This window comes from Trachymyrmex septentrionalis, unplaced genomic scaffold (genome assembly GCF_001594115.1).
Source record: "Trachymyrmex septentrionalis isolate Tsep2-gDNA-1 unplaced genomic scaffold, Tsep1.0 scaffold37, whole genome shotgun sequence".
NCBI lineage: Eukaryota > Metazoa > Arthropoda > Insecta > Hymenoptera > Formicidae > Trachymyrmex > Trachymyrmex septentrionalis.
Window position 1 is genome coordinate 8,574,126 of NW_017305536.1, and position 26,852 is coordinate 8,600,977.

Consider the following 26,852-nt stretch of genomic DNA (forward strand, 5'->3'; position numbering starts at 1 on the left):
CAACGAGAATCGAACGAGGAGAGACAGGAGTGTATATGCTCACGCAAAAAGAAGTGAAAAAATGGCTGGCCAAAACGACGAGTAGTCGGTACTGAAAAGTGCAACAACAAAATGCGAGCTGCGCAAAAAGAAGCTTTAGCTATCATACGAAAAACGTATGGCTCTATACCTGGCCTCCAATAAATCGAATGTATTTACCAGCACAAGTGCACACCTACGTATGCGTACCCGACAATACATATGTCATTCGTCATATATGTGTGGTTCACAATGCACATCGCGTTTATTCGTCGAACAACCGCGGATCTATCCACTTTCATCCGCGGTTTACACACCCACAAGCTCGCCGGACAACACTCAAAAGCCTTTTTTTTTCTCTCGTCCACATCTTTTCTCGATATTAAAGCGTTTAATATCGAGAAGCGAATTGCTACGAGGCCAAATTCCACGTAGTCGATCGGTTTTACCAGTTGGGAAATTTCGGGATAAATTCACCCCGCGAGCACAGCCGTTTCGACAAATCGAGAAGATGTTCGTCGTGATTGCCGTTCACTTTTAGTCAAACGTTATTGATCGCAATGACATCGTACATTACGAATAAAACGAAATTACACAAGTCATATTATAATCCATTAAATAACAATCTACATGCGGGATCTTACGAGACAATTAAATTCAAAAATATTAATGTCTTGTACTGTAAATAAAGTATAAGATATACATGCAAAGAACTTAAAAAGGTTTTCTTGAAGTATTCATAAATTTAATCAAACACAAATAATTTTGAGGTACCATAAAAATAATTATGTAGTAATTGTAGCTTAAATGACAATGCTATAAAAAGTTTTAACATTCTAGCAATCAGTTTAAGAGTCACACATAACTGTTTTGATGATTCATGCAAAATTATATATATTTTCAGATCTGTATCTACCTAAAATTTTTTGAATATTTTAACAAAACTGTTCATTTCATGTAATAAAGACGTGATTAAGATAATTCTTTAAGCTTTAAATAATTTTCATTAATTTGTGTTTTAACGATGAAACATTTAAAAAGATTGTTAATGTTAATGTAAGTACTAAATATTATATTTTTAATGAAAAACTATTCTATGTTCAATAAATGATTGTAAATTTTAGAAAAATATTTAAAATATTTAAGTATAAATCCCAATTATGGATCAGCAGATTATTTCCTGTAAAATATCTTTAATAAAATTATTTATATATATCAAAATATTAAAATTCATATTTTAATTTATATAACGTAATAAATATAATCTATATAAGTAAAACTATTATAATTTCAATGAATTATTAAAGAAAATAACGTTTCTTTTTTTCTCCCTTACCAACCTATCGACAATGATTGAGAAAGTAATTTCATATTACAATCATTACAAAAAATGAAAGAATGTAAAAAAATTATCATAATTTTATTAATATATGTATATCTATATAATATTTAATTTTACATGCGTTTAATCATAATTAGAACACGATCCACAATTGGAATCGTCACTTTATATAAATAATAGAACAATTCTATGTAATAATCCCTCAATGTGCTATATCTTTGATAAAATTAAACGTTAAGGAGCACGCTTGGTATTAAAAGTTATTTGAAAAACGCGTAAGCTTGCCTGACAGAGTAATGTTTATAGATTGTATGACAGTTTTCATTTGTGATACCATCCAAGTAATACACGGATAGAAATTTCTCTAGGGGCTCGTTCCATGGAAATTACAAACAAAGCCCGACGAAGATGTCTTTTCGAGGATAGTTGTAATTCCATGGCGCGCTCGTGAGAAAACTTCGTCGGTTGAAAAATAATAAAAGCCATGGCTCGTGATATCAGCGAGTTGTACCGAAAGGAGAAGACACGCGACGACCGAATTTGTTCAGAAATAGCGCAACTCGCCATTCCACTCAAGAGATAGTCAGCTGAACATTTACCAGTCGAGCTATTCTTCCGAAAATTTTGCCAGATATAGACAATATTCCAGAATTACAGATTAAAATATAACTCGAAGATTGAATATAATTATGATTACAATACTGAGCAATATCAACACTTTCACAATTTTCATTCCTTTTGAATCTCTTACGTTTAATATTATTTCAGATATATAATTATTCTCCTAACGTTTCTAACATAAGAGTGAATATTAATGTAAGCATTCTGAAAGGTGTAGATAAGAGCTTTTAGAATGTTGGATAAATACATAATGTTGTGAATGTAAAGAAATAATAGATTTAGATCAGCTCTATTTTATATATCTTATTATACTTTTTATAGAAACATTTTTAAATTAACTATTTTTAAAATAACAAATAATAGATTTATAAAGCTATAAATAACAATTTTTAGTCGTTAAAAGAACGGAGTGAATTACAAAAATAAAATGATAAAACCATATATAAGTACTTCATCAGTATAACAAACTAATGATTAAAACGTAAAAATATTTTAGAATAGTACTTGTTGTACAAGAAATATAATATTAATTTAAAATAGAAATGAAGGAGAATAATTAATAACGATCTTTTCGGTTATTTCTGTAAGTGTTAAGTACTATCTATATCTAGAAATTATTTGATAATGATCTTAAAATTTTTAGTGAAAAGGGATAAATTTTAAGAAAAAACAGAGATTTTAAGGCGTGATCTCTAACTTCTTCAAAAAATAATCATTCAAAATAAATTTTTTGGATTAAGATGAAAACTTTTATTAGCTGAAAGATAAAAGACATTATCGTTATGCGGCCGTTATGATAAGTACTTTCGTTCATCGCATATAATTTAATGATATCCGCGGCGTCAGGGCCACCCTGGACAGTGGAGCAAGTATAATTCGCGATAATGCTCGCCTCTCAGCTGAAAATTCCAATTTGGGTAGGCGAACGTGCGGCGAGAAAAATTGGTAGCAAAAATCCGCCGCGTTCGAGATTGTTTTCGTCGTTGCGCGATCACGACGTGGATGGAATTTTAATAACTACTCGGTAGATTTCCCCGGTGTACCACTCGGCTCCTTCGCGAAAAAAAAGGTAACGTCCGCGTCTGCGCTTTATATTCGTTTCCGACGATTCATGCGAAGGCAATTCGCCCTGCGAAGTGAAAACTTGTTCGGCGAGAATAAATCGCGATTGAAATTTTACTATTTGAGCAGAAAAATGTTAAATTTACATTTTTTTTCAAAAAAATCATCTACCACACAAAATACGGTGAGCGGAATATTATTAAGAAATTTGTGTTAGTATCTCGTTTATTTGGAAAATAGATTAATTAAATCAGCTCATTTATGTACACATGTATGGTATGGAAATAAGACCGACCGAATAACTTGAATACTCAGGTTAACATATCCTCGATTTCAAAATTCTCTCGAACAGAGAGTAATAAGAATAAATCAACAACCAGGGAGTTATTATCATTCTCTCTTGGAAAAAAAGAAACTGTGCCTGCTCTCATGTATTTTATATTCGTCCTGTGCTGCTTGTGCTCCAGTTCGCGGGTGCTGCGAGTGAAAACTCGCGGCGGACGAACTTGCTATAACCGCACGATTGAAATTTTATGGCTGCGATTACCATATTTATGTTATGTAAAGTTATTCATATAGTGCTGGAGACTATAAATCGAAACTTATCGTTGTTATTACCGTGCTTCTACTCTTGGCTTTACTATTATCTTATAGTCGGTGCTTGATAATTTGGAGATAGGTAAATATAAAAAAAAATTCATCGCATTATTTTTAATTTACGCTCACGTGGCGTTAACGTTATTATAATTTCCGCACTAATCTGGGGTAATCAGGTGAATTTTGATTACCGTATCCCAGAGAATCTTTTCGGAATATCTTTACGGGAATAATTAAAATTTTCTCCCTCCCTTCCCCAAGAAAATTTAAAAAATTTCATATTCAACAACGTAAAAATTTTAGCAATTTATTAATTAAGAATAAAGAAACTAAAGTTAATAATATTTAAATAAAAAATGTAGAATAATTAAATGTAGAATGTATTGATATAATAAATCATTAATTAAAATTTAATTTTTTTCTGTTCTAACAAATTTTTTTCACAATATTTTCATGTAATATCTTTTTTAAACGTTTTTTATTTATCTGAAACTTTATTATGACTGTTTAATTAAAAGGAAATAATAAATTTTTTCATCTTCATAACGAAAGAATTTCGTACACAGAGAATATTGAAGTATAAACCTTAAAATTTTTTATAGAGAAAAGAAAATTTATTGTTTAATGTTTATATTATTTTTAGCAATTTATTAAATTAACTAATGCAAATCTGCAAACGTAATTATAAACAATTGACGTACAAGTTCTTTTTCTAAATTTTATTGTCGATACTTTTATTCAAAGAAGAATAATTCTGTAATTTTCCGGCGCACGTGTAAGTAGAAATCTCGACTTAATTAAGGGATTGCAGTCCAGTCTTATTTGTCGCGTGCCCCATCATCCTCCGGTTTCGACCAACGCTACCGGGCATTATCTTATTTTCAATTAACTTCTTTTGTTATCCGATTGCCACCGTCTGGCAGTTGGCACGCTCGAGAAAAAGAGAGGCAGATGGAACAGAATGGCGGAATAAACCGTCGCTGGATGTATCTGCAGCTGGAGGTTAATCTTGCCTATTACGAACAAGAAAAAGCGAGGCTAAAATAAAAAGCGTATCTACTCCGTTAACACTGCTCTACTTATTTATTTCGTACTATAATATCCGTAGTGTTTCGTTCAAAGTTCAGTAGAGGAATATATGATGACAGAGTCAAAACTTTCAATACTACGATATCAACAATATCATTTATGAGAGAACATGATGCGGCATAATTCTCTGATAGTTTACCACTAAACTTTAGATCCTAATAGTTCTCAGGTTCTGGTCTAGCGAGTTTGTTGATTTACACTGGAAATGCAAAAACAGACCGTTACGTAATAATAATTAATATCCCTAATAGCGGATACAACTTCTTAATTAGTAAAAGACTAGACTGTTATTCTTAGCAAAATGTATATATAAGAGAAAGTTAGTGTATATAACCGTGATATTGATATATCTTTGATAAGAGAAATGTAGGTAAAACTAGGTGAATCAAATCAGACATCTATCCATTTTCGTGAAAGACAGAGAAATCCAATATCTCGATTGAAATGGTAATATTACTACGATTGTCCTATTTTCAACGATAGACATTGCAAATACAAACTAATTGTTACGTAAATAGCTTCCATAGTAATATAATGCTGCACAAAAGGCATTGCGTCAATAAGAGAATATAATTGTAGTTTATTGTTATAACATCAATCCCTCTTCCATTTGATGAGAACAATCCTTAAAATAATTTATAATGTATAATGTCAAAAAGATTAATAAATTTGATATGCAATTTTCATTAATATCTATAATTTTAAAGCTAGAAATGAATTTAAAAAAAATTATTCTTCGCAAACTAAATTTCAAAGAAATAAATACATAAACCATATATTTTAAATTTCGATATTAATTTCACAGCATTTTGATTCGACACTTCATCTTTAACATTACAATTACGAGCTGTATATTTCTGCAATAATCGCAGTAATTTTTAAATATTTTTTTCACAAAGTTAAAATTAGATGATTAATATCTCAGTTACAATAGACAGATGTCCAGATTTGATTCATCTGTTCTGTTTTTATCCTACTTCCTCTTGTTACGCCAAGCTGTGATTAATTAACTAAGGGTCTAAGCTTTGCTACTATTATGTTATTAGCATGAAGAACACTGAGTATCACCTAACTTCTTACTAGGATTGAATGTTTCAACAAGAGAGATACCGTCTTAGATTCGTCACGACTAAACGTGACCCAATTCGTAGCCCGATAATTTGCAATGTGTGAAACATTAATAAATCTGAACTTTCGGCCTCGGTCGAATACTTCAATTAACGTAATAGATCTATTCACGCTGCACCAGAAGAATCGACCGGTGACATATTTAAAGAAAAAAAAAATCTCTAATTTGTGCTGCATTACTAAATAAATTGTAATATTCAATGGCCAATTTTTTTTTACAAATATATCCGACATTTTATAGTCGTTACGTATGTTTGTATAATTAAAATCAATATGATCAAAATAATTAAATTAATGTGAGTTAAGCTGTTGTAAAATTGATCTAAAGAACAAGAAATTTGAAATTTCCTTCCTTTTAAGATTCCTTTTAAGATCTAATTTAGTCCACGATTGGGTACCTATAATCGGGCAGAAGTCGAATATTAGCAAATGCCCTGTTGCAAATACACCGTCGTTTATTTTCTTTCTTTCTCAGAACAACGGAACTTTCGCGCCGATTTAAGCAAGGTGAACTCGATTTCCTCGGAGCGACGTTTATGACGACAGTACGAGCGCTGTAAACGAGCTTCTCGGTTGTTTCAGTCGCCCCGCGGAAATCGTTCGGAATTATAGTCAGTCCGATAAAGTGACACCCTGAGTACTCGGCTGCCTTTATTCTCTCACGAGCGTAGCATACATAAGCGACATGCGCGTAGCAAAACGTATGGTTCTTACGTGCGTTTCGATTCGTAATTCGTATGGAGCGTAAGTCAATATTTATAATAAAGGTTGATTATATTCATAAGTGCATGTTGTAAAATTTGGCGTTAATCATATTTGTGTTATACATCAGACTGTAGCAAAAGAGGAATTAGAGAAGAGATATTATAAGTTATATTTTATGTAAAATTACATATTATGAATATAACCTATTAACTTACAAATCACCTAAATTTTAATTTAAATTAATTTAAATTTAAATATTTATATCCTCTTTTTTTTGCACGATACTAAATAATGTTTGCTCCAAATATAAAGTGTTTCATATTTGTAAATCATAATACGTAATCATATTGCTTGCTTGTCTAACAATCTCTCTGCCTAAATTATCAATTTTGATTTACTTAAAATTATTCTTATCTTAACTGCAGGGAGAAAGATATTAAGAACAAAATGATTAAAACACAATGTAATAAAATGCAATAAAACATCCAAATTTTTATTATGAGAGGATCGTCTGTGAGACTGTCAACAAAACCTGAACAAAGTGAAATAGCTCTGGGACATGTATACGCGCTGAGAAGTTGCACAAGTTTAAACAGGAAGCTTTTAAGCTGAGGGCAGTGCACACTCGTTGTAGTACACGCGTGCTTCAATTTGGATGAACCTTAACTGTGTCATTTCTGTTATATGTACACATTCCCTCAACCATCCATGCACATAACTACCTGCCCTTTCGTGCTCACCATATTTGATTCCCTTTACGTTTGACCTATTGAGCGCCTAGCAAAGCGGTATTTTCATCAGAACTCTAGCAAATAATTGTTTACGTGTCTACGTCAAATGAGATGTTCATTTCACGTGCATGCAGTAGCATTTCTGCGAAACACATTTTGTTAAAGTTAAAATCAAGCTGTGATTAAATGACAAAAAAAAATTGTAATTTAATAAGCTAATATTACGTAAAATAAAAATTTTTTTTTTTTTTGAAGTATTAATGTTTGCAAATAAATCTTTAATAAATAACTAAATATGGATATTATTCTTCGGATCATTTAATTGAAATAATTATATCTTTGCACTTTACAAAAAATTTAATTATATTTATTAATAATTCAAAAAAGTTATATTAAAAATACAAAATGTCTCAAAATTAAGTATACTAATTACAATAAATAATTCACGCAAATTAAAATACGATTTGTAATTTAGGATTGCAAAAAATGTTATAAATTTGAAAAGATATATTCCATAATTAAGTATACATATCACTTATACAAATGCAATTAAACGTTAATACTTTTATAACTTCTGGTTTGATTTTAACTAGACTTAAAAACTTCTAATTACGATGACCAAAGAACTTGATGAAAACTGTTAAGCGGCGTGTAAGTGCTGAATGCAAGGCTACGGATCAATAAAGTTTGTTAAAGTTCAGCATGAAGACCAGATCGAGCGGATATTTTCGCAAATACGGGCATGAGTGGATTAATATCAAAGGTAGATTCGGGTTCGCGTGTTTCAAGTTTGCTGCAAATTAGAAGGTCCAAAGTCCTGATTAGTGAACGATCAGGTTACAAGGCATATCTCGGTGTGGACTTTGATAACACTGTGCACGGTACAGATACCGTGGCTCATCTCTAATCATTCCGATCTTAATGGGTCGAACGATAAGCTAATGTTCAAGGGACGCTCGATTAACAGCCAATCATGATAAAGTCAGCCAATGACGTAAACCTCCACGACTTGACATCACTCAAATGTATAATGTCATACTGTCGCGAAAATGTCATATAAAATTATCGTATTTAAAAAGAAAAAAAATCGCGATTTAATTAGGTATATTTTAATTTTATATATATAAATGTACATGCTTTAAAATATTATAATTTATGTAAAGTTGCCAATTTTTCTGCATACAATTTTCCGCTTTTATTAGTGGAAACATGAAATGTTTCTATTCGTACATTAAAAATTGATCATTTGAGGTATATTATTATAAATAGAATTTTTATTTAGTTTACATGTATTATCCACGTAAAAGTCATTTTTTTCGGTGTAAAAAATTATGAGCGTGAGTGGATCGTCGCGCTCGATATAAATTTCTTTGTTAAAGTTGTACTCGAAAGTCTGTTCATAACGCCAATAAATCAGAGTGCACGCGGGCGTACTGAAAAGTTAAGCGCAATAAAAATACTTCACACGGAAAGGCACTTACGATGAGATATTTAGTCATAGCGGGTTGAGTAACGTAATGTAATACTTAGTTGCATCGTGCCGCATTGCAGTAGAAAAAATGGGTTAGCTTCGACGTCGAACCCGGTATCTGCTACTCGAAGATAGAGCCTGCGGAACTATCAATCCCACGGTATTACATCGTCCCGTCGGGAGAATGATTACACTGTCAAACGAAGTTACACGACTTAACGCCGGCATGGAAAACGTCGTTGTCGATACGATACAGGCTTCATTACGATCACCTGTTAACGAAGCGTCCTCCGTCGACGGTATCCCACAGGCATAGCTTGATCTTCTAACTCGCATTAAGGCTAGGTACAAATTTACATTAGGCTGATTGGCCCTTTGAGATCTCTAAGTGAGCTGCATAGGTAAGCTTCTAAATTTTACGTTGTATAGGGTTCTTAATTATAGATTTATATGGTAGCCACTTGTTAAAAGCAAAGAAGGGATTGTAATTTATTTTTATGTGATCTTATCACGCCATTCGCATGGACTAATACATACTTCTGATACATTACTCTAATTTACTTTAAATAATTGGAAGTCTGACTACAATTATCTTATTTCTTTTCAAATGCTTAATAAAGTAAAGAAATGTGTGACAATCTAGAAATTAACCGCGGTGTCGCGAATTAAAAAGTAATCCGAAATACGTACCAAATAGGCGTATGTGAATAAATACTTGTTGGCACGGGCGTGCGAATTTACGTTCGTGGAAATTGACTAAGTTTCGTGGGAAATTGCGCGGCAATTTATAGCCGCACGATTTAATAACCGGCCCTGTTGGCGACGATGTTTAAACCTCGCTACTACCTCCCCGAATTCGTGTCACAGTGCCCTTGATCGCGCGAGGCTCATTTTCTGATTTCATTTCCGCGCTTATAAATCTCACCAGTAAAGCTCTCTCACGTAGAAACTAAGTCGCGCATAATAATTATTGATCAAAAATATTAACGCTTCGCATTCTCTGATCTGGAACTTTTTTATAGGAAAAATTTATTTCGTCCAAATATTAAGCTGTCGCATGCAAATACAGCTATATATGGAAAAAAAAAAAACGATTTTGCTGCGATATTCAAATTTTTACTAAATAGGTCTGAAAAGAATTTTGTTGGACTATAAATAAATAATAAAAATAATTATGTAGAAAACTCAAGCATGACTAGCAATGCTGGAAAACAAATTTTGATATTCTAATAACTAGTTCGAGCATCCTACATAATTATTTTGGTAATTCAGCAAATTATTTTTAGATTTGTATGTAACTAAATTTTTAGGTATTTTAGCACAACCGTTCATTTATGTAATATTCGTAAGTATTAGTAAATTTATGTTTGTATTATTCGCAATAATTCTTGTCCCTGGATATTCATAAATCAGTAATACTCCTATTTAATGAGCACCACTTTCTCTTTTAAGTACATATGTATATATACGATCAGACGAGGATTTATCTCAAGTTTCTCCCGCGGGTACATTATTCGTCATTTACTAAAAATTTCCGAAAGCTGTTACGTACGTAACAGCGTTTGCATTTTTATAACGCGGTATAATTAAATAGAGTAGAGTTCATACACTCTATTCGTGTAACAACAAAATAAAAGATACGATAGGTCGAGGAGGATTCGCTTTAACGTAGAAAAACTCAAAGTTTTACCTACAAAGTTCCGGTAGCATATAATTATGCCAGCGTTGGTGCCGTGGCTGAAACAGTATCGCCGAATTCCCTTCGCGAAAACGAGTCTTCCAATCTCCGTCCAGTTTAAGAAAGTTCTAGCGTAGCTCCAGGCGGACACCTCACACGATTATCCCTTTGAGCCAACTTTGACCGAAGCAGAACCATTTAATCAAGTTGACAACTTTCGTAATCACGCCCGTAATACGGTCGAGCCATGTACAGAACGAAGTTAGACGCCCCCATTGAATAAGGATACCGCGGAAAGAGCGGAAAAAAAGATTGATCGTAATTAGAATTTGTTGAGGCACTACGATAAGTTCGTCTAAAAGTTACGTCGTAACTGTACGATTAAATGTTAAAGTTTCTGGCTTCTATAATTGCAAACATATTATATTTGTCAGATCAGAAGTAAGAAATATTGAACTTTTCTATCTTGCATTGCACATCCAATAAATGAATTTATTTAGCGCGTCGCAATTTGAATTCGATAGAATAGATTTATATTGGATTCGTTTTATGTAGATAATTAATAGGTAATTGCGCAATTTCAACTATTATAAATTTAATTTTAAAATGTAGTTTTAATTGGAAAACGTAGACTAAATATAAATTAAATAGTGCAATCATTTAGCAATAAATTCTTAACTAAAAGAAGAATCCTAGACATATTTTATTTAATATTACATTCCGTGCGATCAAATACAATTTTGTTGTAATTATAATATTTATGATTCCTGAAAATTATGTTTTAAATTTTGCTATTTTGAAGTTTTTAGCATTTCACTGCAGTGATAAATTTAACACATTTATAGCAAACAAAGAAACTGGTTTATTTTTTACTGATGAACATTCACATACACAATAAAAAACATTTAGTATTTGTGTTAAAATTGGTCTTCTCAAGTCGTTGTTTAAAATTATTGTTAATTATAATTGAATTTTGAACATATCCAAGTATTAATTTGACATAATTATTTAAATACTTTGTGTTAAATTGATGTTCAACATTTCTTAGTATTAACACAAAACTTTCTATGTAGAATATACAAAAAATTAATATAATTTTTTATGTGTGAAATCTCTAATATAAAACTGCACTAAAATCCTAAAAATTTTACAACAAATTCACATTGTAATTTCCAGTGAATAGATATTATAATTATTTAAAAAATTAAATAATATCAACATCTTTTAAACCTATAATTTTTTTGTCAAAGACATGGTGATCTTTTCTACAAATATTCGCAAATAATAATCAAACATACGTTAAAATACAGCAAAAAAAATTGTGTCCTATCGTTTCTTAAACTTGTTCCACAGGCATATCGGCATCAAGCGATCACGGGAATCTTTGATAGTACAGATCGAAAAATTCGCATTCGATAGAAATGCCGTGGCACGTTCGCGGCAAAATGAATATATAATGAACTCTCAGTGAAATAATGGAGCTCGTATTTGTTCGGAAACTTTCCGTCGCTCTTCAGAGCAAATGTCTGGAAAGCTAATCGTATCGATTGTTCGCGGTAAATAAATCAGAAACCGTCGAAGAATATTACAGAATACTCGTAGGAAGTAGAACAGAGAAAGATTCGATATCGAAAGATAGATATTTAGTTGTGAACAACTGACCTGAATAATGATTTTTTGTTAAGTTAAATTTTTTTATCTCTGGAAAGATTGTCCTTTCTTCAGAGACAACGGAAGAGTAAAAACTTTGTAATAAAACAGTATTATTAGATAATGCACCATTGCGCGCAACTACATCACGATAAATTGAGTATGTCTTCTCGGAGCTATGATGCGTTTTGAATTCGTAAAAATGGTATCATATACTATATATGTATATATACGTTCTCGATCAAATCTGCAATTAAATTTTAATATCGCGTTTCTTTCTCAATCAAGACTAGAAAATGGGCGTAACGGCTGGTAGTATTAGGTAGTAATATTCATCAGGTACGGAGAAAATGGCGAATATACGCCTCTTTCGTACGTACGCAAGAGCCTGTAATGGGCCGCAGTAACGTATTTAGTTTCCGGCCTCCTCCAGTTATTTTCCGGCTGAGGGTTAAAGTACTTTGCAGACGGAGATGCTTGTTATACACCGCAATCTCTGCAACTCGTTAAAACAATTTTCACATGCTACCAGGGCCTCCATAATTACACGCGGATAATGACGAAAAAATGGGAGATATGGTAATGAGCAGGTCAAATGGTCCTGGTTCCCGATTTCGTTCAACACACAGCGAATTCTTGCATCTTTTTTCCGCATCGCAGTTAAAGTCAATTAATAATAATGAATGCCCAGGCTATATTAAACACCCACTTCACTTAACTAATGCACTTAATTACATTTCGATCCAACTCTATAATAATACAGAATAAAAAATAATGAGGTTATAAATGCGTTTCATATATCTTTAAAAATTTCTATAGTTTATTCATTTTTATCCGTATAATTATATAAAAAAAAAAACGAAAAGAATAATAAATATTATGTGTGGAAGAAAATACAAAAGAGATAAAGATATTTTGTGAGATTCTATATTACAGTTAACCATCATTATGCTGACGAATATACCTAAAGCTTTAAAAAAAGTTCAAATAATATTTTCATTTACAAAACAAATATTTAAGCATTAATTAAATTGAAATTTTTTCACTTAAAGATTTTAATTCTTTCACTCACTGATATATTTCTCTTGAAAAAATTTGATATTACATGAACGAAACAAGTGTGTTACATTTTTATTCTTCGTATCAAACGTTATTTTTCCTCAGAAAAATATATAAAATTAGAATTAGTGTCTCATACAAATTTTTAACTTAACTTTCAATATTCACTATGAACTAAAACTGCTAAAACTGAGGACTAAAACTAAAAATATACAATGATTAGAATGTCTTCGATTCGATTCCAACACTTTCAGAGTCCTGACTAGCCGGTAAATTTCGTTGCGCCATCGGCAACATCTCGAGGAAACGAGGTGCCGGCGGTGCACAGGAATTGGATGGAAACTACGGGCAAGAGGTGGGGATATATATCGTAAACTCCGTGACAAGTCTCGGAATCGGTTTGCAAACTTTCGCCATATCCCGTGTGTGTGTGAAGGATCGCGGGCCCAAAGATTTACCACGTATTCCTTAATGGAAGCCGACGACAAGGCTGCCTAGAAACAAATCCGCGAATTCGGGCGGCTAGACTGCGGTATCGAAGCATGGCGAAACTCGAAACACCGCGACATCGCGTTCAGCTGGTATACCGTCGAGAACTCCACGGAACACTCGCCTAACATCTCCAGCGATGTTACAGCGGTGAATGTGCGTGTATTTCGTGCCTCTTTGAGCACAATTTACTATTAAATTTCAAATGCGCAATGTGGTGAAGCTTAAATGTTCTTTGCTCTTACAATTAGTAACATAGATTGCGTATATGCATTCATGTGCACACATTAATTGTATCGATGTATGTAAGAAAACATTTGAAGAGAACAATTTTGTTGAAGGATCCCAAAATTTAGCTGAGCAGTGCTGCAAAAAGTTTTAGCAACCAGCTTGAGCGTCCTACATAATTATTTTGATGGTTGAATAACATTTTCAGGTTTTGCATCTAGCTAAATTTTTAGATAACACACTTCAACAAAACTTTTCTGTGTAGCATGTGTTTTTAGAAATTATAAACTTATGAAAATATTTCCAATTTTAACATATACTTATTTTATAGCTTTTTACAAAATTATATATATGACTTTATAAAAAGTATATGACTTTATACTCATATGAGTGTTGCAAAATCTTTTAAAACGAAATGAAGATATAATGCTGCTCATATTAAAAAAAATAAAAATAGACTTTGTATTTTTAAGAAATTTCCCATATTCTTATAACATAGAATCAATGAAAATGTATTGTTTGAATTCATTATTCTCAAATTATAATAATTCTTCAGGAAATATTCCAGTACTTATGTTGTCCACACATTGTTATATTGTGATTTGATTATAGTATCCATTATACTAATTAAAACCGTGTGTTAACAAGACAAAGATTTACCTTTTAATGTAATACACTACGATTTCTCGCTATGATTAAAGTGCATGTGTTTTACTGAATAACATCATGTGCAAGATTTTTAGATTAAATTGATATTAATGTTTTCAAACATTTCAAATAGTCGCAACCACTGCATATAGTACGTATGCATGCAGAACTTTAATATGAATTTTTATTAGATTCAAGAAATCGGTCGAGTTTAATAGAAAGATTTAAAGTTTAAGTGGAATAAAGTTGCAGACTTTTCCGATTTTAGTCAAAGTCAACGTCGAACTTTATTATAAATCCTTATATATTTATTTACCAAATATAAAAATTTTTAACGTTCACATTTCTTAAAGTTATATCATTATGATATATGTATATCTTCTATGTTTACAAATATATATATATATATCTTTACATATTCGTATTAAACAACTAATAGCATTTAATTTTATATTTTATGTATAATAATGTATAATAATGTAATTAGCAAAAATTGTAATAACAAATTAATAAACATGCTAATATTTTTCGTAATATACATAATCAGCCAATAATAAAGCTATTTTCATTTTAATTAGAATATTAATTTTCCGAAGCATTTTTTCGTTTTAATTTAAAATTGATTATAATGATAATATTTTTATTTTTGTTGTGCGCGCGCGGCAAATTAACTTTTTGCGAAAATCAAGGGGGGAGTTGATTTTGCAGATGTGCTTGCTCACAGAGCGACAGTAATCAATGAAGTAACGAATAAATTATGCAATCGGCAGGTTGATACTATCGTGCTGCATTGATTCTAACGCGGTTAGCCATCGCGGTTGTTAATTCGGTAAACTGCACCGCGCAACCCGCCCCAAACTTTAGCGAACGAGCGAGTTCCCTTTGATGCAACTTATTCTGTATCTCCGCTGGTTTATGCCCGGAGGTTGTCCGGGGTTCCCGTGTTCGCGGTCAAAACCAAATAGCGCAGTTTTAGCACGGCGCAGTTTCGTACTGCACCGGCACGCAGAGATGCAGTTGCTCCCACAGTTGCGCAGTGGGTGCCTTATTTATTGCCCGAGTTTCTGTCGACAATCTGACGGGGGTCGGGGTACAAGACCCTTCTTCCGACTTTATCAGAGTTACCGCGGCCCCGAGTTCCCAGGCGTATTTCGCGGTACGCTCTGCGGTCGGAAGAATGCACATTGCACCTGGGGATGTGCATCCTCGGAGACAGGATGACTCGTGTCGCACGAAAATTGTATCGTTCCTAGCGACGCATACGTAATCGTTCAGATTCGCTCTGCATCTTACGTTATACGTGTTTCACGATAGTCACGTCTAAACGCTTTGTAGAATCGCATATGCCACGCGGAGAATTTACGCGTATGGTGTGCAATAACGTTTCTAAGAATGATCGATTTTCAATTCATAATCGAAGAATAACGACTCAGTTTTAAGAAGATACAAATTTACGGTCCGCTACTCTACAGATATAGGTAGATTACCGTTATACATGCCGGGGTGGAAAACTTGCCGACGTGAGGATGGGCCGATTGGGCCGTGTAATCCCGTTGAAATTAAATCGCTTGATTTATTCGAGTATTTTCTCTTGCGTTGTGGTTCGTATAACGGTAGACATACTTTACACAACTATGTTGCGCATAGTTCATAAACATCATGCAGCTTTTGTCTTTACCGAATTCCGTCGTACACGTTGGATTAATTGCAGTTAATTAATTTTGTTCCGTAAATTGCTCAAGTTGATTTATGTAAACCAATCTCGGAAAGAAAAAGTAATTGTAGCCATGCGGAGGGTTAATTTTTGTAATTGGTAAAGTAGAATTTAGAAAATCGTATATTATTCAATAAATTCTTTCCGAAGTATTATAATAGACATTTTAAAGATTTTTTTTTGCGCCGAACATATAATGTCGATGGTATAAGAATTTGCGTAGCAAAATGTGTTCACAGCGCGAAAAAATTCTTTGAGAAAAAAATCTGCTTCGAAGAGAAAAAAGTAACTTTTATCGAACAGTTACCATCCGAAGATCTAAACTTTTAATTATATTTTTTTTTAATTTTCATGAATATATGTTAGGAAGAAGTTTTTGTACAAAACTTTTATTCTGTTCCGAATACCTACACTTGTTCAAATCTGTTTTAAAAATAAAATTAAAATTGTTTCTCTCTAATCACAAAATCATATAATTTATCATTTGTTATTTTTACAAACTAAAATACTAATTTTGATAATACTTAATCTTATTAACTTAACAATGCTTAATTACAATAGCAAAAATTAAAATAAATACATTTAATTAATTAAAACGAACGATCAATTAATATTATATAGTTAATGTATCCGGTCAGTTTTCGGAGCCCCGAAATAATAAACCGTATTATTTTAATATGGAAAGAGGCCCGGAACGGCTAAGCCAGGATCATATCGAAAATGCAATTTGCCGCGACTAGACGTCAATTAGCTTTTCTCGCAGGAAATCTCGTTAACAATCCTCTGCGCCGCATGGCTCAATATGATTAATGCGGTCGACTCGTTAAGCAGGCTTGGTTAGTTGGCCATATTCGTACAGTCTATACTCATTAGTCTCAGTCTTTTTATCCTTCTGTATCTTAGCCCAGAAACAAATATGTATTAGACTAATTTCACAATGCTCGACTTTACCTGCAATAACTCAATTAAATTCGCAGTACTTGAAAGAAATATTAAAAAGAAGTGTCACTAATTAATTTTCATTAAATATTCTATTTTCTCAACGTTGTATCTACTACTACTTGTAATTAAATTTGAAATTAAATTTCTATTAAAAGCGGACGTGCTCAGTACCACACATGCTTGCAAAGAAAACCAACTTAAAAGACTAACTCAGATGGAATTGTGCATTTTATGTAGAACTGCACTAACCATGCAACATATTCCATGCACCACCTGCTCGAAAAAAACGAGAAAGTCTGAATTTAGAGCCAATACGTATTCTTCGATAATAATGTTTGAATAAGAAAAAAGTTCAAACCTTTTATACATTATGCTGTCATTTAACATATTTAATGCATGACGGAGTTAACCCATATCGTCTTCTTTCGCGTCATCGCTAAGATTACTATTCCGTATTCTGCGATGGCCACTTGCCAACTCTCAAATCCAACCTGGCCGCAATAATAGAGCACAGCGGCGCGATTGACCTCGTGACCCGACAGGTGTATCCGCATCGCTCCAGCGACTAAATTCCTTACGATCAAGCAGTCATAAAAAAATGTCGAAGAAAACGTTCCGAGAGCGAACGACATTAATAACTCATTAGTAACTAAGGAGAAAGCCTGCTATTAATTGGACCAATTATAAGCCGACGTTTTTCGAAGAAGTAAGTAATAATACAGCAAACTTGCATTTACGTTGGCTGTTAGTTTAGCCTCAAACGAACGAGTGATTTTCTGGATAGAAATTACGGTATATTCTTGAGAAATTGGAAGTTTAAATATTTATATCCGCCGGTCAAACAGGTACGTACCACAAACTTTACCGATAGAAGTTCGAATCGTGCACAAAAGATGAGAATCATAATTTCCGTAGTTGTCTTATCGGCCGGATTTGCGGGCGCTCGATTGCACAAAGATAATTAATTCAACGTAAGTTCAACGTTGTTTTCGCGAAAATTAAGGTTTTATTTGACTATTAATTTTTCAACGGAAGTATTCAACAAATTTTTCGCAAAAATAGTTATTTTTTGGATATTTTATTAATCACCGCATGATCATCTTTTTCCATGTATAAGAAATAGTATTAAATTTTTAATGATCAAATAAAAATTTTAAGTTAAGGATGTATCAGGTGTATAGTCTTTGCAAAAAGTGATTAGAATTGGAAATTTATATTTTCATTAAAATGAATATTATATATTACATATTCATTATATATAAATATTATATAATAATATAGTATAAAAGTTCAATAAGATCAATATGCAGCAAATTTTATAATTTGAATAAAAATTTTCTCATTTTATCTTTATTTTTTATAAACATATATATTTTTTATAGAAACAATTTTTGATCCTGCAGATTATAAATCGCCAAACTTGTATTACTTTTAAATGGAATACAGAAATATTTATAAATTTCCATTTTATTAAAAAATACGTGTAATACTTCCTTAATAAAAAAAAATCTACACAATACAGTAGATACACAAGATTTGTGTGGCCGACCGAGTATGGCCCTCTTCACTCATTTGTTGAATATCAATTCATTTTCACTCATTAATATTTAGAAATTAATTATAAAAATTACGTTATCTTGAATATCGTTATCTTGAATTAATATACATATGAAGGTATAACCCTCGGATGGTCCATTTTTAGAATTAACCTACATTGAAGCAAAGTGATCCGCGACGAATTCCTTCCAATTTTGTCGACTCAAATCAAGTTGGGACCAACGTTAAAGAACTTCAAGAATAAGATCAACGTTCTGCTTATTCTCAGTGCAAAGAGCATCCATAAAAGTCGGTTGCGGCCGGCTCTTGGGAGTGAAAAAAATCTCGTTTGCGCGACTTAAAACGCGACGGTGCACGATGCAAAGTGAGTTGCAGTGCTGAAAGTGCACTGTCAAGATAAATGAATCGTAAAAAAAGATGTTTACCGCGACGGCGCGTACCGCGTTCGTTTATTATTCGTTGCCCCCGAAGAGCCGCGTATAAGGTCGCGAAATAAAGATAAATGTAAATTGAAAAAATGCCGAGCTCTTCTTCAAACTAAAGTAGGTTATTTTTCTACCTTCTCTTTAATTTTCGTCGCTGCGTAATATCACACTGAATATTGCAAGCGATATTGCACAAGCAAACATATCAAATGTATCATCTATTATTTATTTCAGAGACGGAAAGAGATTTTTTCAACATTGCTGCTTAAATAAAAATTTTATGTAATGTCATGAAAGCAAAGTTTAAATATACTTAAATGTATTTATCGTACTTTATATGAATAGTAAAAAAGGCGCATCATTAATAGTTAAATATCAAATGCTATAAAAACGAAATGTATTCTAATAAATTAAATATTTAAATAGCCGCATCAGCCTAATGTCGAAATATTGCAGATAGTACCGCGTGAGAAGTAAAAAATAAATAAATATTAATCTCCCACTCTTATCACTTGCACAGTAAATCTTTCTTGAATTCATGTTAAGTTATATTTCTACAGCTAATATATCCATGTCAGAAAGTCTGTTTGCTGCATAATATGAAAACTGTGGCACGCAATAATAGGAATAATTTGAGAATATTTGCATTTATAAGACGCCTTTAATAAAAGAATATTTATAGTTTGACTATTATGCAGTTTTCCTGTAATATATATGATGTAACGGTTTTAATTAGATAATGCACAGTACTTCACAATACTTCTTTTTTCTATTTTTTATTTTTTATCTGCGTTAATTTAATTATTAATTTGATAATCTGTATAATCATAAACCTGAAAAACCTTTTTTCCATACAATAAATTTTTTTAATCATGCATAGCAAATACAACTGAAATGGAAATATAATAAAAATGGAATATTTTTCTATTCAATGCTCAATGTAAACATTTTTTACTTATACTATACAGTTGTCGATTCAAAGTTGTAATTTTATTATTCATGATCCCATGAATCTCATTACAAAAAAGCTTTCCGTATCATTATCCGAATGTTTTTATTAATATCTTTTGATATCTAAGTATTAAATGATATCATTTGTTATAACTTTATGAAAGAGATCTAATATCTGTTACAGAGTTTACGCATTATGGCGAATACGACAGATGCCTGTGAAACTCGCGATCCATGTCAGCACGGTGGCATTTGCATTTCTACAGACAGTGGACCGATCTGTGAGTGTCGCACCGGCGATTATGAAGGCGCATATTGTGAGAAAGGTTAGTAAATCTAAACTTTAAATAAACTGAATTCTTAAACTAATTAACAAAATAGCTATGTCTTACCAATTATATTTTGTTAAATATTATATTTATATTTATATTATATTTTGCTGAAAGGACTTTGATATTATGTTTAAACTTTTTCAATTTTTTAAAATACGATATCAATATACATACAGAGTAACAAAAAAGTTTGTGTGACAAAATTTTGTATGTTTGTCAAATTATTACATAGCTGATGTTATTTGTCGTCGTTTTGATGTCAAAATACTATAGTAATGTATATTTAAAAACAAATTCTGAAGTGTTACTGTATTATATTAAATACCAAAATAGACTGCACCAAAAAATTTTCATTTTTTGATGAACTCAAGACCTTTATTTGGCTGAGAGGCTTTATGACGGCTATTTTAATTATTATATTTTTTATATTTAATAAGATATTATTATCAGAGAATTCAGAGTTTGTTCTTTTGCAAATATATATACATTAATGATCCGATAAGCACAAAACTTTGTGGCCAAACTTCTTTATCATCCTGTAAATTGCCATGTTTATATATGTATATATTTATCATTAAAACTTACATTTAAAAATAATTACTTTAAAAATACCATGACTAAGTAAATATGAATTAAATTATTATCTTTTCTTATTCATTTGCGAGTCAAACTTTTTATGATTAAAGGAACATAAACTAATCAAAAATATTTGAACAAGGAAAAAAGAAATTTTTCCTATGCCAATCTAAGAATAATGAGAATAAAACAAAATCGCTGATAAAGATATAAACAAGAACATTTTCATTGTTTGTGTGCATTACATATAATTTAACTGAGTAGAGATATACAGAGTGCGAGTGTGATGTAGCAGACTAGTCTGATATACTACTAGAGATCCCGGATTCGATCCCAGGCAGAACCGAAAAATTTTCATACACTCGTAGCTCCTCTCGGAAGACAATGGCAAACCGAATAGTATACTTGCCCAGGAAACCTCCCTACCAAAAATTGCCGTTTGGAATCGGCGTTTAAACTGTAGGTCCTCATATACATTGTGTACGATCAATGTACGCACAAAGGTATATGAGAGGGTTGAGGGAGGCGCCTATGCGTTGAGATAACGTATGGCACTATGGAAGAAAAAGAAGAGATATACAATCGCATTCGTTCCAAGCTACTTTATATGAATATAATACAGTTTTAATCAAAAATATACACAGAATCTAATAAATAAATTGTGATAAACATCGAACAAGCTACTATTTACAGATTAAAAGGATTTAAAATATTATTCAAGACGATTTATTAATAAAATAAACTTAAAATGTCTTCGTAATTATAATTTAAATGATGAGAGTTTAATTATTTCTATAACAATTTTAATCGTCGGAATGCACTACACAATTTATTAAAGACGTTTCACATTTTTCGTCAAGACTGCAATTTTATTTTACCTTTGATATTTATCCATACAAATTAATTTTGTGTGATTTTGATATTACTTTCAAGCAATCTACGTTTCATTTATTTATAACCTATCCTATAACACTTTATCAACTTTTCTGTCCTTCGATTTTTTTTGTGACCGATAATTTATTAATAGATCGCGTCCCATTCGATTAAATATCAATCGCTCACTCAAAGTTCGGTAAAAACGGAGGATATTTTCTTCAAATATTCATCATTTCTCTACATTTTACATTCTGTCACGTAGCAAACGTATTACGCGGTGTGCTTTGGGTGTTGCCGTTTTTATCCTCTTTCTCATATTCCGCTCGATCGATCGTTACCTTTAATGATAAAACGCTTGGACGCAACTATACGTTGGGTGTGCATTTCTCGTTAACTCCTACACGTATATTCGCGAGAACGCACGTTGCCTAATGAGGCGTAATTGTCGACAGCTGCAGAAGCGAGATGGTGTTCCAGAATGATTTTTCCCTTTCGTAAGGCATTGGCAATTAGAGAAATCGAGCAAAGTCGGGGTCGTTTCAAGATGTTTCACCGATAATTACAATCAGACTTCTTCCCCGTTAATGAGGTGCGCGCACAAGAATTGTTATAGCGGAAGGGATTTGAATCGCGAATGTGAAAGACGAAATAGATATGCAAAAATTTATACATTTGTTCTTGTCATTCGATATGATGACTAAAAGAAAGCTCAATCGTTGTAAAAGAAGAGTATAAGATCAATATTCATTTACGGATTTTTAAGCGTCCACATTGTAGAAACGTATTGGAATTCGGACTGAAATTTGAATCGGAAGAATTCATTTCGGAATGGATTCTCATAATATTTTTTACAATAAATTATAATTCTGTGTTTTATATTACAGCAAATATTAATTTCAATCAGTTATAAATATTACAACTGACTTCTCAAAGCCTTTTCTAATATCATCAAATATTATTTACAATAAAAACAGAAATATAGTATTATTGTAATTTACAAAATGCATCTACGGGATTTTTCTTCTTGCAAAATTCAGAAAGCTGTACACTCGATTTAATAGCGAAAAGCGAAATTATATTTTCCGTAGATAAGCAACATACCGGATTTACTTTAATTGCGATTTACTTTCTGCGATAAAATTTTGTATTTTCTCGAGTTTTCGTGTGGTCCATAAAACGTTATTTCCAACTATACATTAGTGGTAATTTTACTACTAGCAGATTTTCCATTACTGCGCGTGACAGATGTAGGGTATGATATACGGTTTTTAAGATATGTATATTTATGATGTAAGTTACTGTAAATCGTGTTAGCGGTAAATTCATGTAGTCTCGCACAACAAATAAATATGCAAATTATCGTTCAGTTAAAAAAAATTAATTAATTATATATTCTAACTTTATCATGTATTATTATTCTTTCTAACAATAAAAGGAAGTATAAAAGTACATTATATAAAACTGTTTTGAAATAATATTCAAATTATATTCGATTTCTTCCTTTCATTACTCTTGATGCAATAAGTAAACGTACTAAATAAAAATTAGTTATGCAGTTCACAATATTAAGTTGAAAGTTTACTATAGAAAAAGAGCCTCTCTTCATACCGCGAATAAACAATCTTCCTTTATCGAAAATTGCAGCGTGGAATGTTTATTCAAAGCTTTATTTCACTGATAATTGCGAATCTTTGCGAACTCACGGCCGAGTCTTTTGTTGCTACTGAGACATTGTCCAGAAGAACGCGAAACTTCAAAGACGACTCTTCGCAAAGGAACCAGGACAATTTCATTTTAATTCCTCTCTTAACAGCTTTTTGCAGGCGCGATTGTCCTTGTCGTGTCTGACAGGCACAGTCGTTATACGCGATATAATGTAATTTCCAGCCTTAATGACCATGTTGAAACGAATAGAGGAAAAAGGAAGAAGGAAATGGGAGGGGTGCAGAGAGGGATGAGAGTGTTACAGACGCGCAAGATAAAATAGCGAAGCTAGAAATGAGGGTTGAAACACAAAGAAAAAGGAAGTTCAGAATTTATTAGGGTAAAAATAATCAGTCTACCGGGATTTCTTGACAAATATCGCAGAAAATTGAATACTACCACTGCTGACAATGAGAAAAAGGAAGGAATATATGTGTACATAAGAAAGGAGAAGAAAAGAGATTCGACGGTATGATATTCTGCATTACACATTGCACAGCAAGTCTATAAATAATATTGCTTAAAGTAAGTCGTAATGCTGAATAGTATTTGAAATGACTCTGTTTCAATTTTCCTTAGAAAATAAAAATATAAAATGAAAAATCGAGAGACTAGATGCTGAGTAAATATACGAGTAAAACAAAGTACGATAAACCACTCGTTTCGCATTATCTATTTCAAACAGGATAATCAAGAGTTTATGTTCGCGGCGAATCGTTATCTGGACAAAGTGATTCAACTTTACACGGCATTTCGCACGGAGAAACTTCGTTGTTTAACACTCGATATTCGCGCAGCGTGGAGCTGCCGCTAGGAAGGCAATTTTATAACAATTGCAATCGCGTGAAAGTTTTTTCAGCGTTTAAATTACCGAGCGGCGCTCCATTGGTTTCTTTCCCTTTTTTTCTAAAAAATGCATAAGGATCTTTTCACGAACGATTGACGCATGGTTCAGTTCTTTACTTTCGTTCTTTCTTTCTTTCTGTTCTCACATAGAGACATGGAGCACGATGCTGCCCACGGCGGGTGCTGGCGATTACTGGGCTTGGGATTACAGTGAGTCTCGCTAATTACAAAACCAAAGCATCCATAATAACGTGGTGCAGTGGTGGTAGAGATACGAGTACGAGTAATCAGTAGATCGTAGCTCTAGTTAAAATGTTTCCATATATAGACCCCTTGGATACAATCGAATAGATTCTTTATCAATGCGAAATTGAATGCAATGACTTAAGTAGCATAACACACAACTTGCTGATGAAAACTAATCGATAAAAACATATAATTAAATATTTAAAATCGCTAATAATATCAATAATAGTATTATTAGCGATTTTAAATATTTAATTATATGTTTTTATTATGTATAAGTATATTCGAAATAAGAATGAAATTGTTTAATAAGTTAACAAGTTAAATTTTATTTCATTATGGCAACAAAACCGTTTAGTTATTATTTATCCACCGATATTTAGAACTAATTTAGGTACGTAATTTATTGCTCTACTTTGTTTATACAGAAATCGTTTAAGTAAAATTATAGTTCTCCTATGTAGTTTCCATTAGTGCATTACAAAACAGAAGATCCTTTAATATATTAAGTAAGATTTCTGTTGTAATGAATGTAATCGTTAAATTTCACACTCTATCTGTTATTTCACCCTTTCGAATTTACATATTATGTATTACGATTTTATACTTTCAAATAAATTAGAAAATTTCTAATTCAATAAAAAAATAACATTAATATTTAATAAATTATTTGCAGCTATATGATGACAACATGATAAAAATATTAATTTCAAGCAGGTTCATAATTAAATAAAGTTTGGACAAATATTTGCCATCTATGTCCAAAATACAATATAATACCATCAATATCATAGTTGACGATACCATTAGTAATTAATAATGTGAGATCCAAAACAATTAATAAACCTTTAGCAATCAATATTACCATCAGCATGAATTTTCAATGTTCTTTACACACATCTTTATGAATTTTAATATTATGATTACAAATATCCCGTTATTATGTTGTTAATACATTATTTCAGAAAATTAATTTTAATATAATACATTAAACATTTTTCTTTTGTTATTCAAATATTTTAATATACTTATGACATATAATTGATTAACTTTAATATAATTTATATAAAAATCCCTTTTGTTCTGCAATGAAATTTTAATTTGAATCTCATATCATTTTATATATATATATATATTTTGAATCAAGTGATACTTGATATATATATATAAAATTATTTAAAAATGGATAAGCTATGGAAAATCAGCATAAAATTGGCACGTTTTAGTAATAAATACTTCATAATTATTAAAGCGTTCCTATTGAATAAATTAACTGGAGTATAACTATAAAATATTCTGTACTTTTAAGGAGAAATAGAGAGGATATATATTATATTTAGGATGTGTATGTAAAGATCTCTTTGAATATATATTTCTTTATTATCTACTATTTTATCTAATACTTAAGTCTAGAAAAATAAAACCAAATGCAAACTTCAAATTCTGTTAAACAGATATTTTGAATAGGGGCAGAAAAGAGAGAGAAATAAAGAAACATAATTAAATTTAATTGAAATTACAATATTTTCTGATATATAAAAAATAATAATTTATATATTTATTTGATATAAATACACACAAAAAGATTCATAAATATCTTCTTTTGATTTGATTTGATCTGATCGTTGATCAGATATGAATAGCAAATGAATCAAGAATACATAAATAGAACTTTTATGTTTAAGAAATATCAATACATTTTTTCATGATTTTAATTTATTTATTTTTCTCATTTTTCTATTTGCCTAAGTAATAATTTATTAATTCAAACTAATAATCAAACTAATAAATTCAAAACTTTAATTAATTATTTCTAACGAGTAACAAACTGATTAAACTGATCAAAAGATATATTGATAATAATAAGCTTCATGAGAGTCAAATGTGTGCATTCTTGCATGCACAATAGATTGATAGTTGTATATGTTACAGGATTAAATGTTAATGCTAATCTGCCCTAGTCCATCCATTTGTGGCAGTAGATCTATGTTATAACTATGTTATAACTATATAATATATATAATATTATCTCTTTTATACCGTATCTCTTTTATAATATTAATAATTACAATACTTTTTTAAACGTAAAAATATAACATAATATTATGTATAATATAAGATACATGATATGTTATATTATTACGTTTAAAAAAAGTATTGTAAAAAA

At 31.4% G+C, this 26,852-nt stretch overlaps 1 protein-coding gene across 1 annotated transcript in view; it reads left to right on the forward strand.

Annotated features, from left to right (window-relative positions):
• The window catches only part of LOC108750753 (neurexin-1), a 229,340-nt gene that overhangs the window by 75,245 nt on the left and 127,243 nt on the right, over positions 1-26,852 (forward strand). The window contains exon 3 of the mRNA XM_018490467.1: positions 20,290-20,431. Coding sequence (XP_018345969.1) covers positions 20,290-20,431 — 142 coding nt within the window. The remainder of the gene's footprint in view (positions 1-20,289; positions 20,432-26,852) is intronic.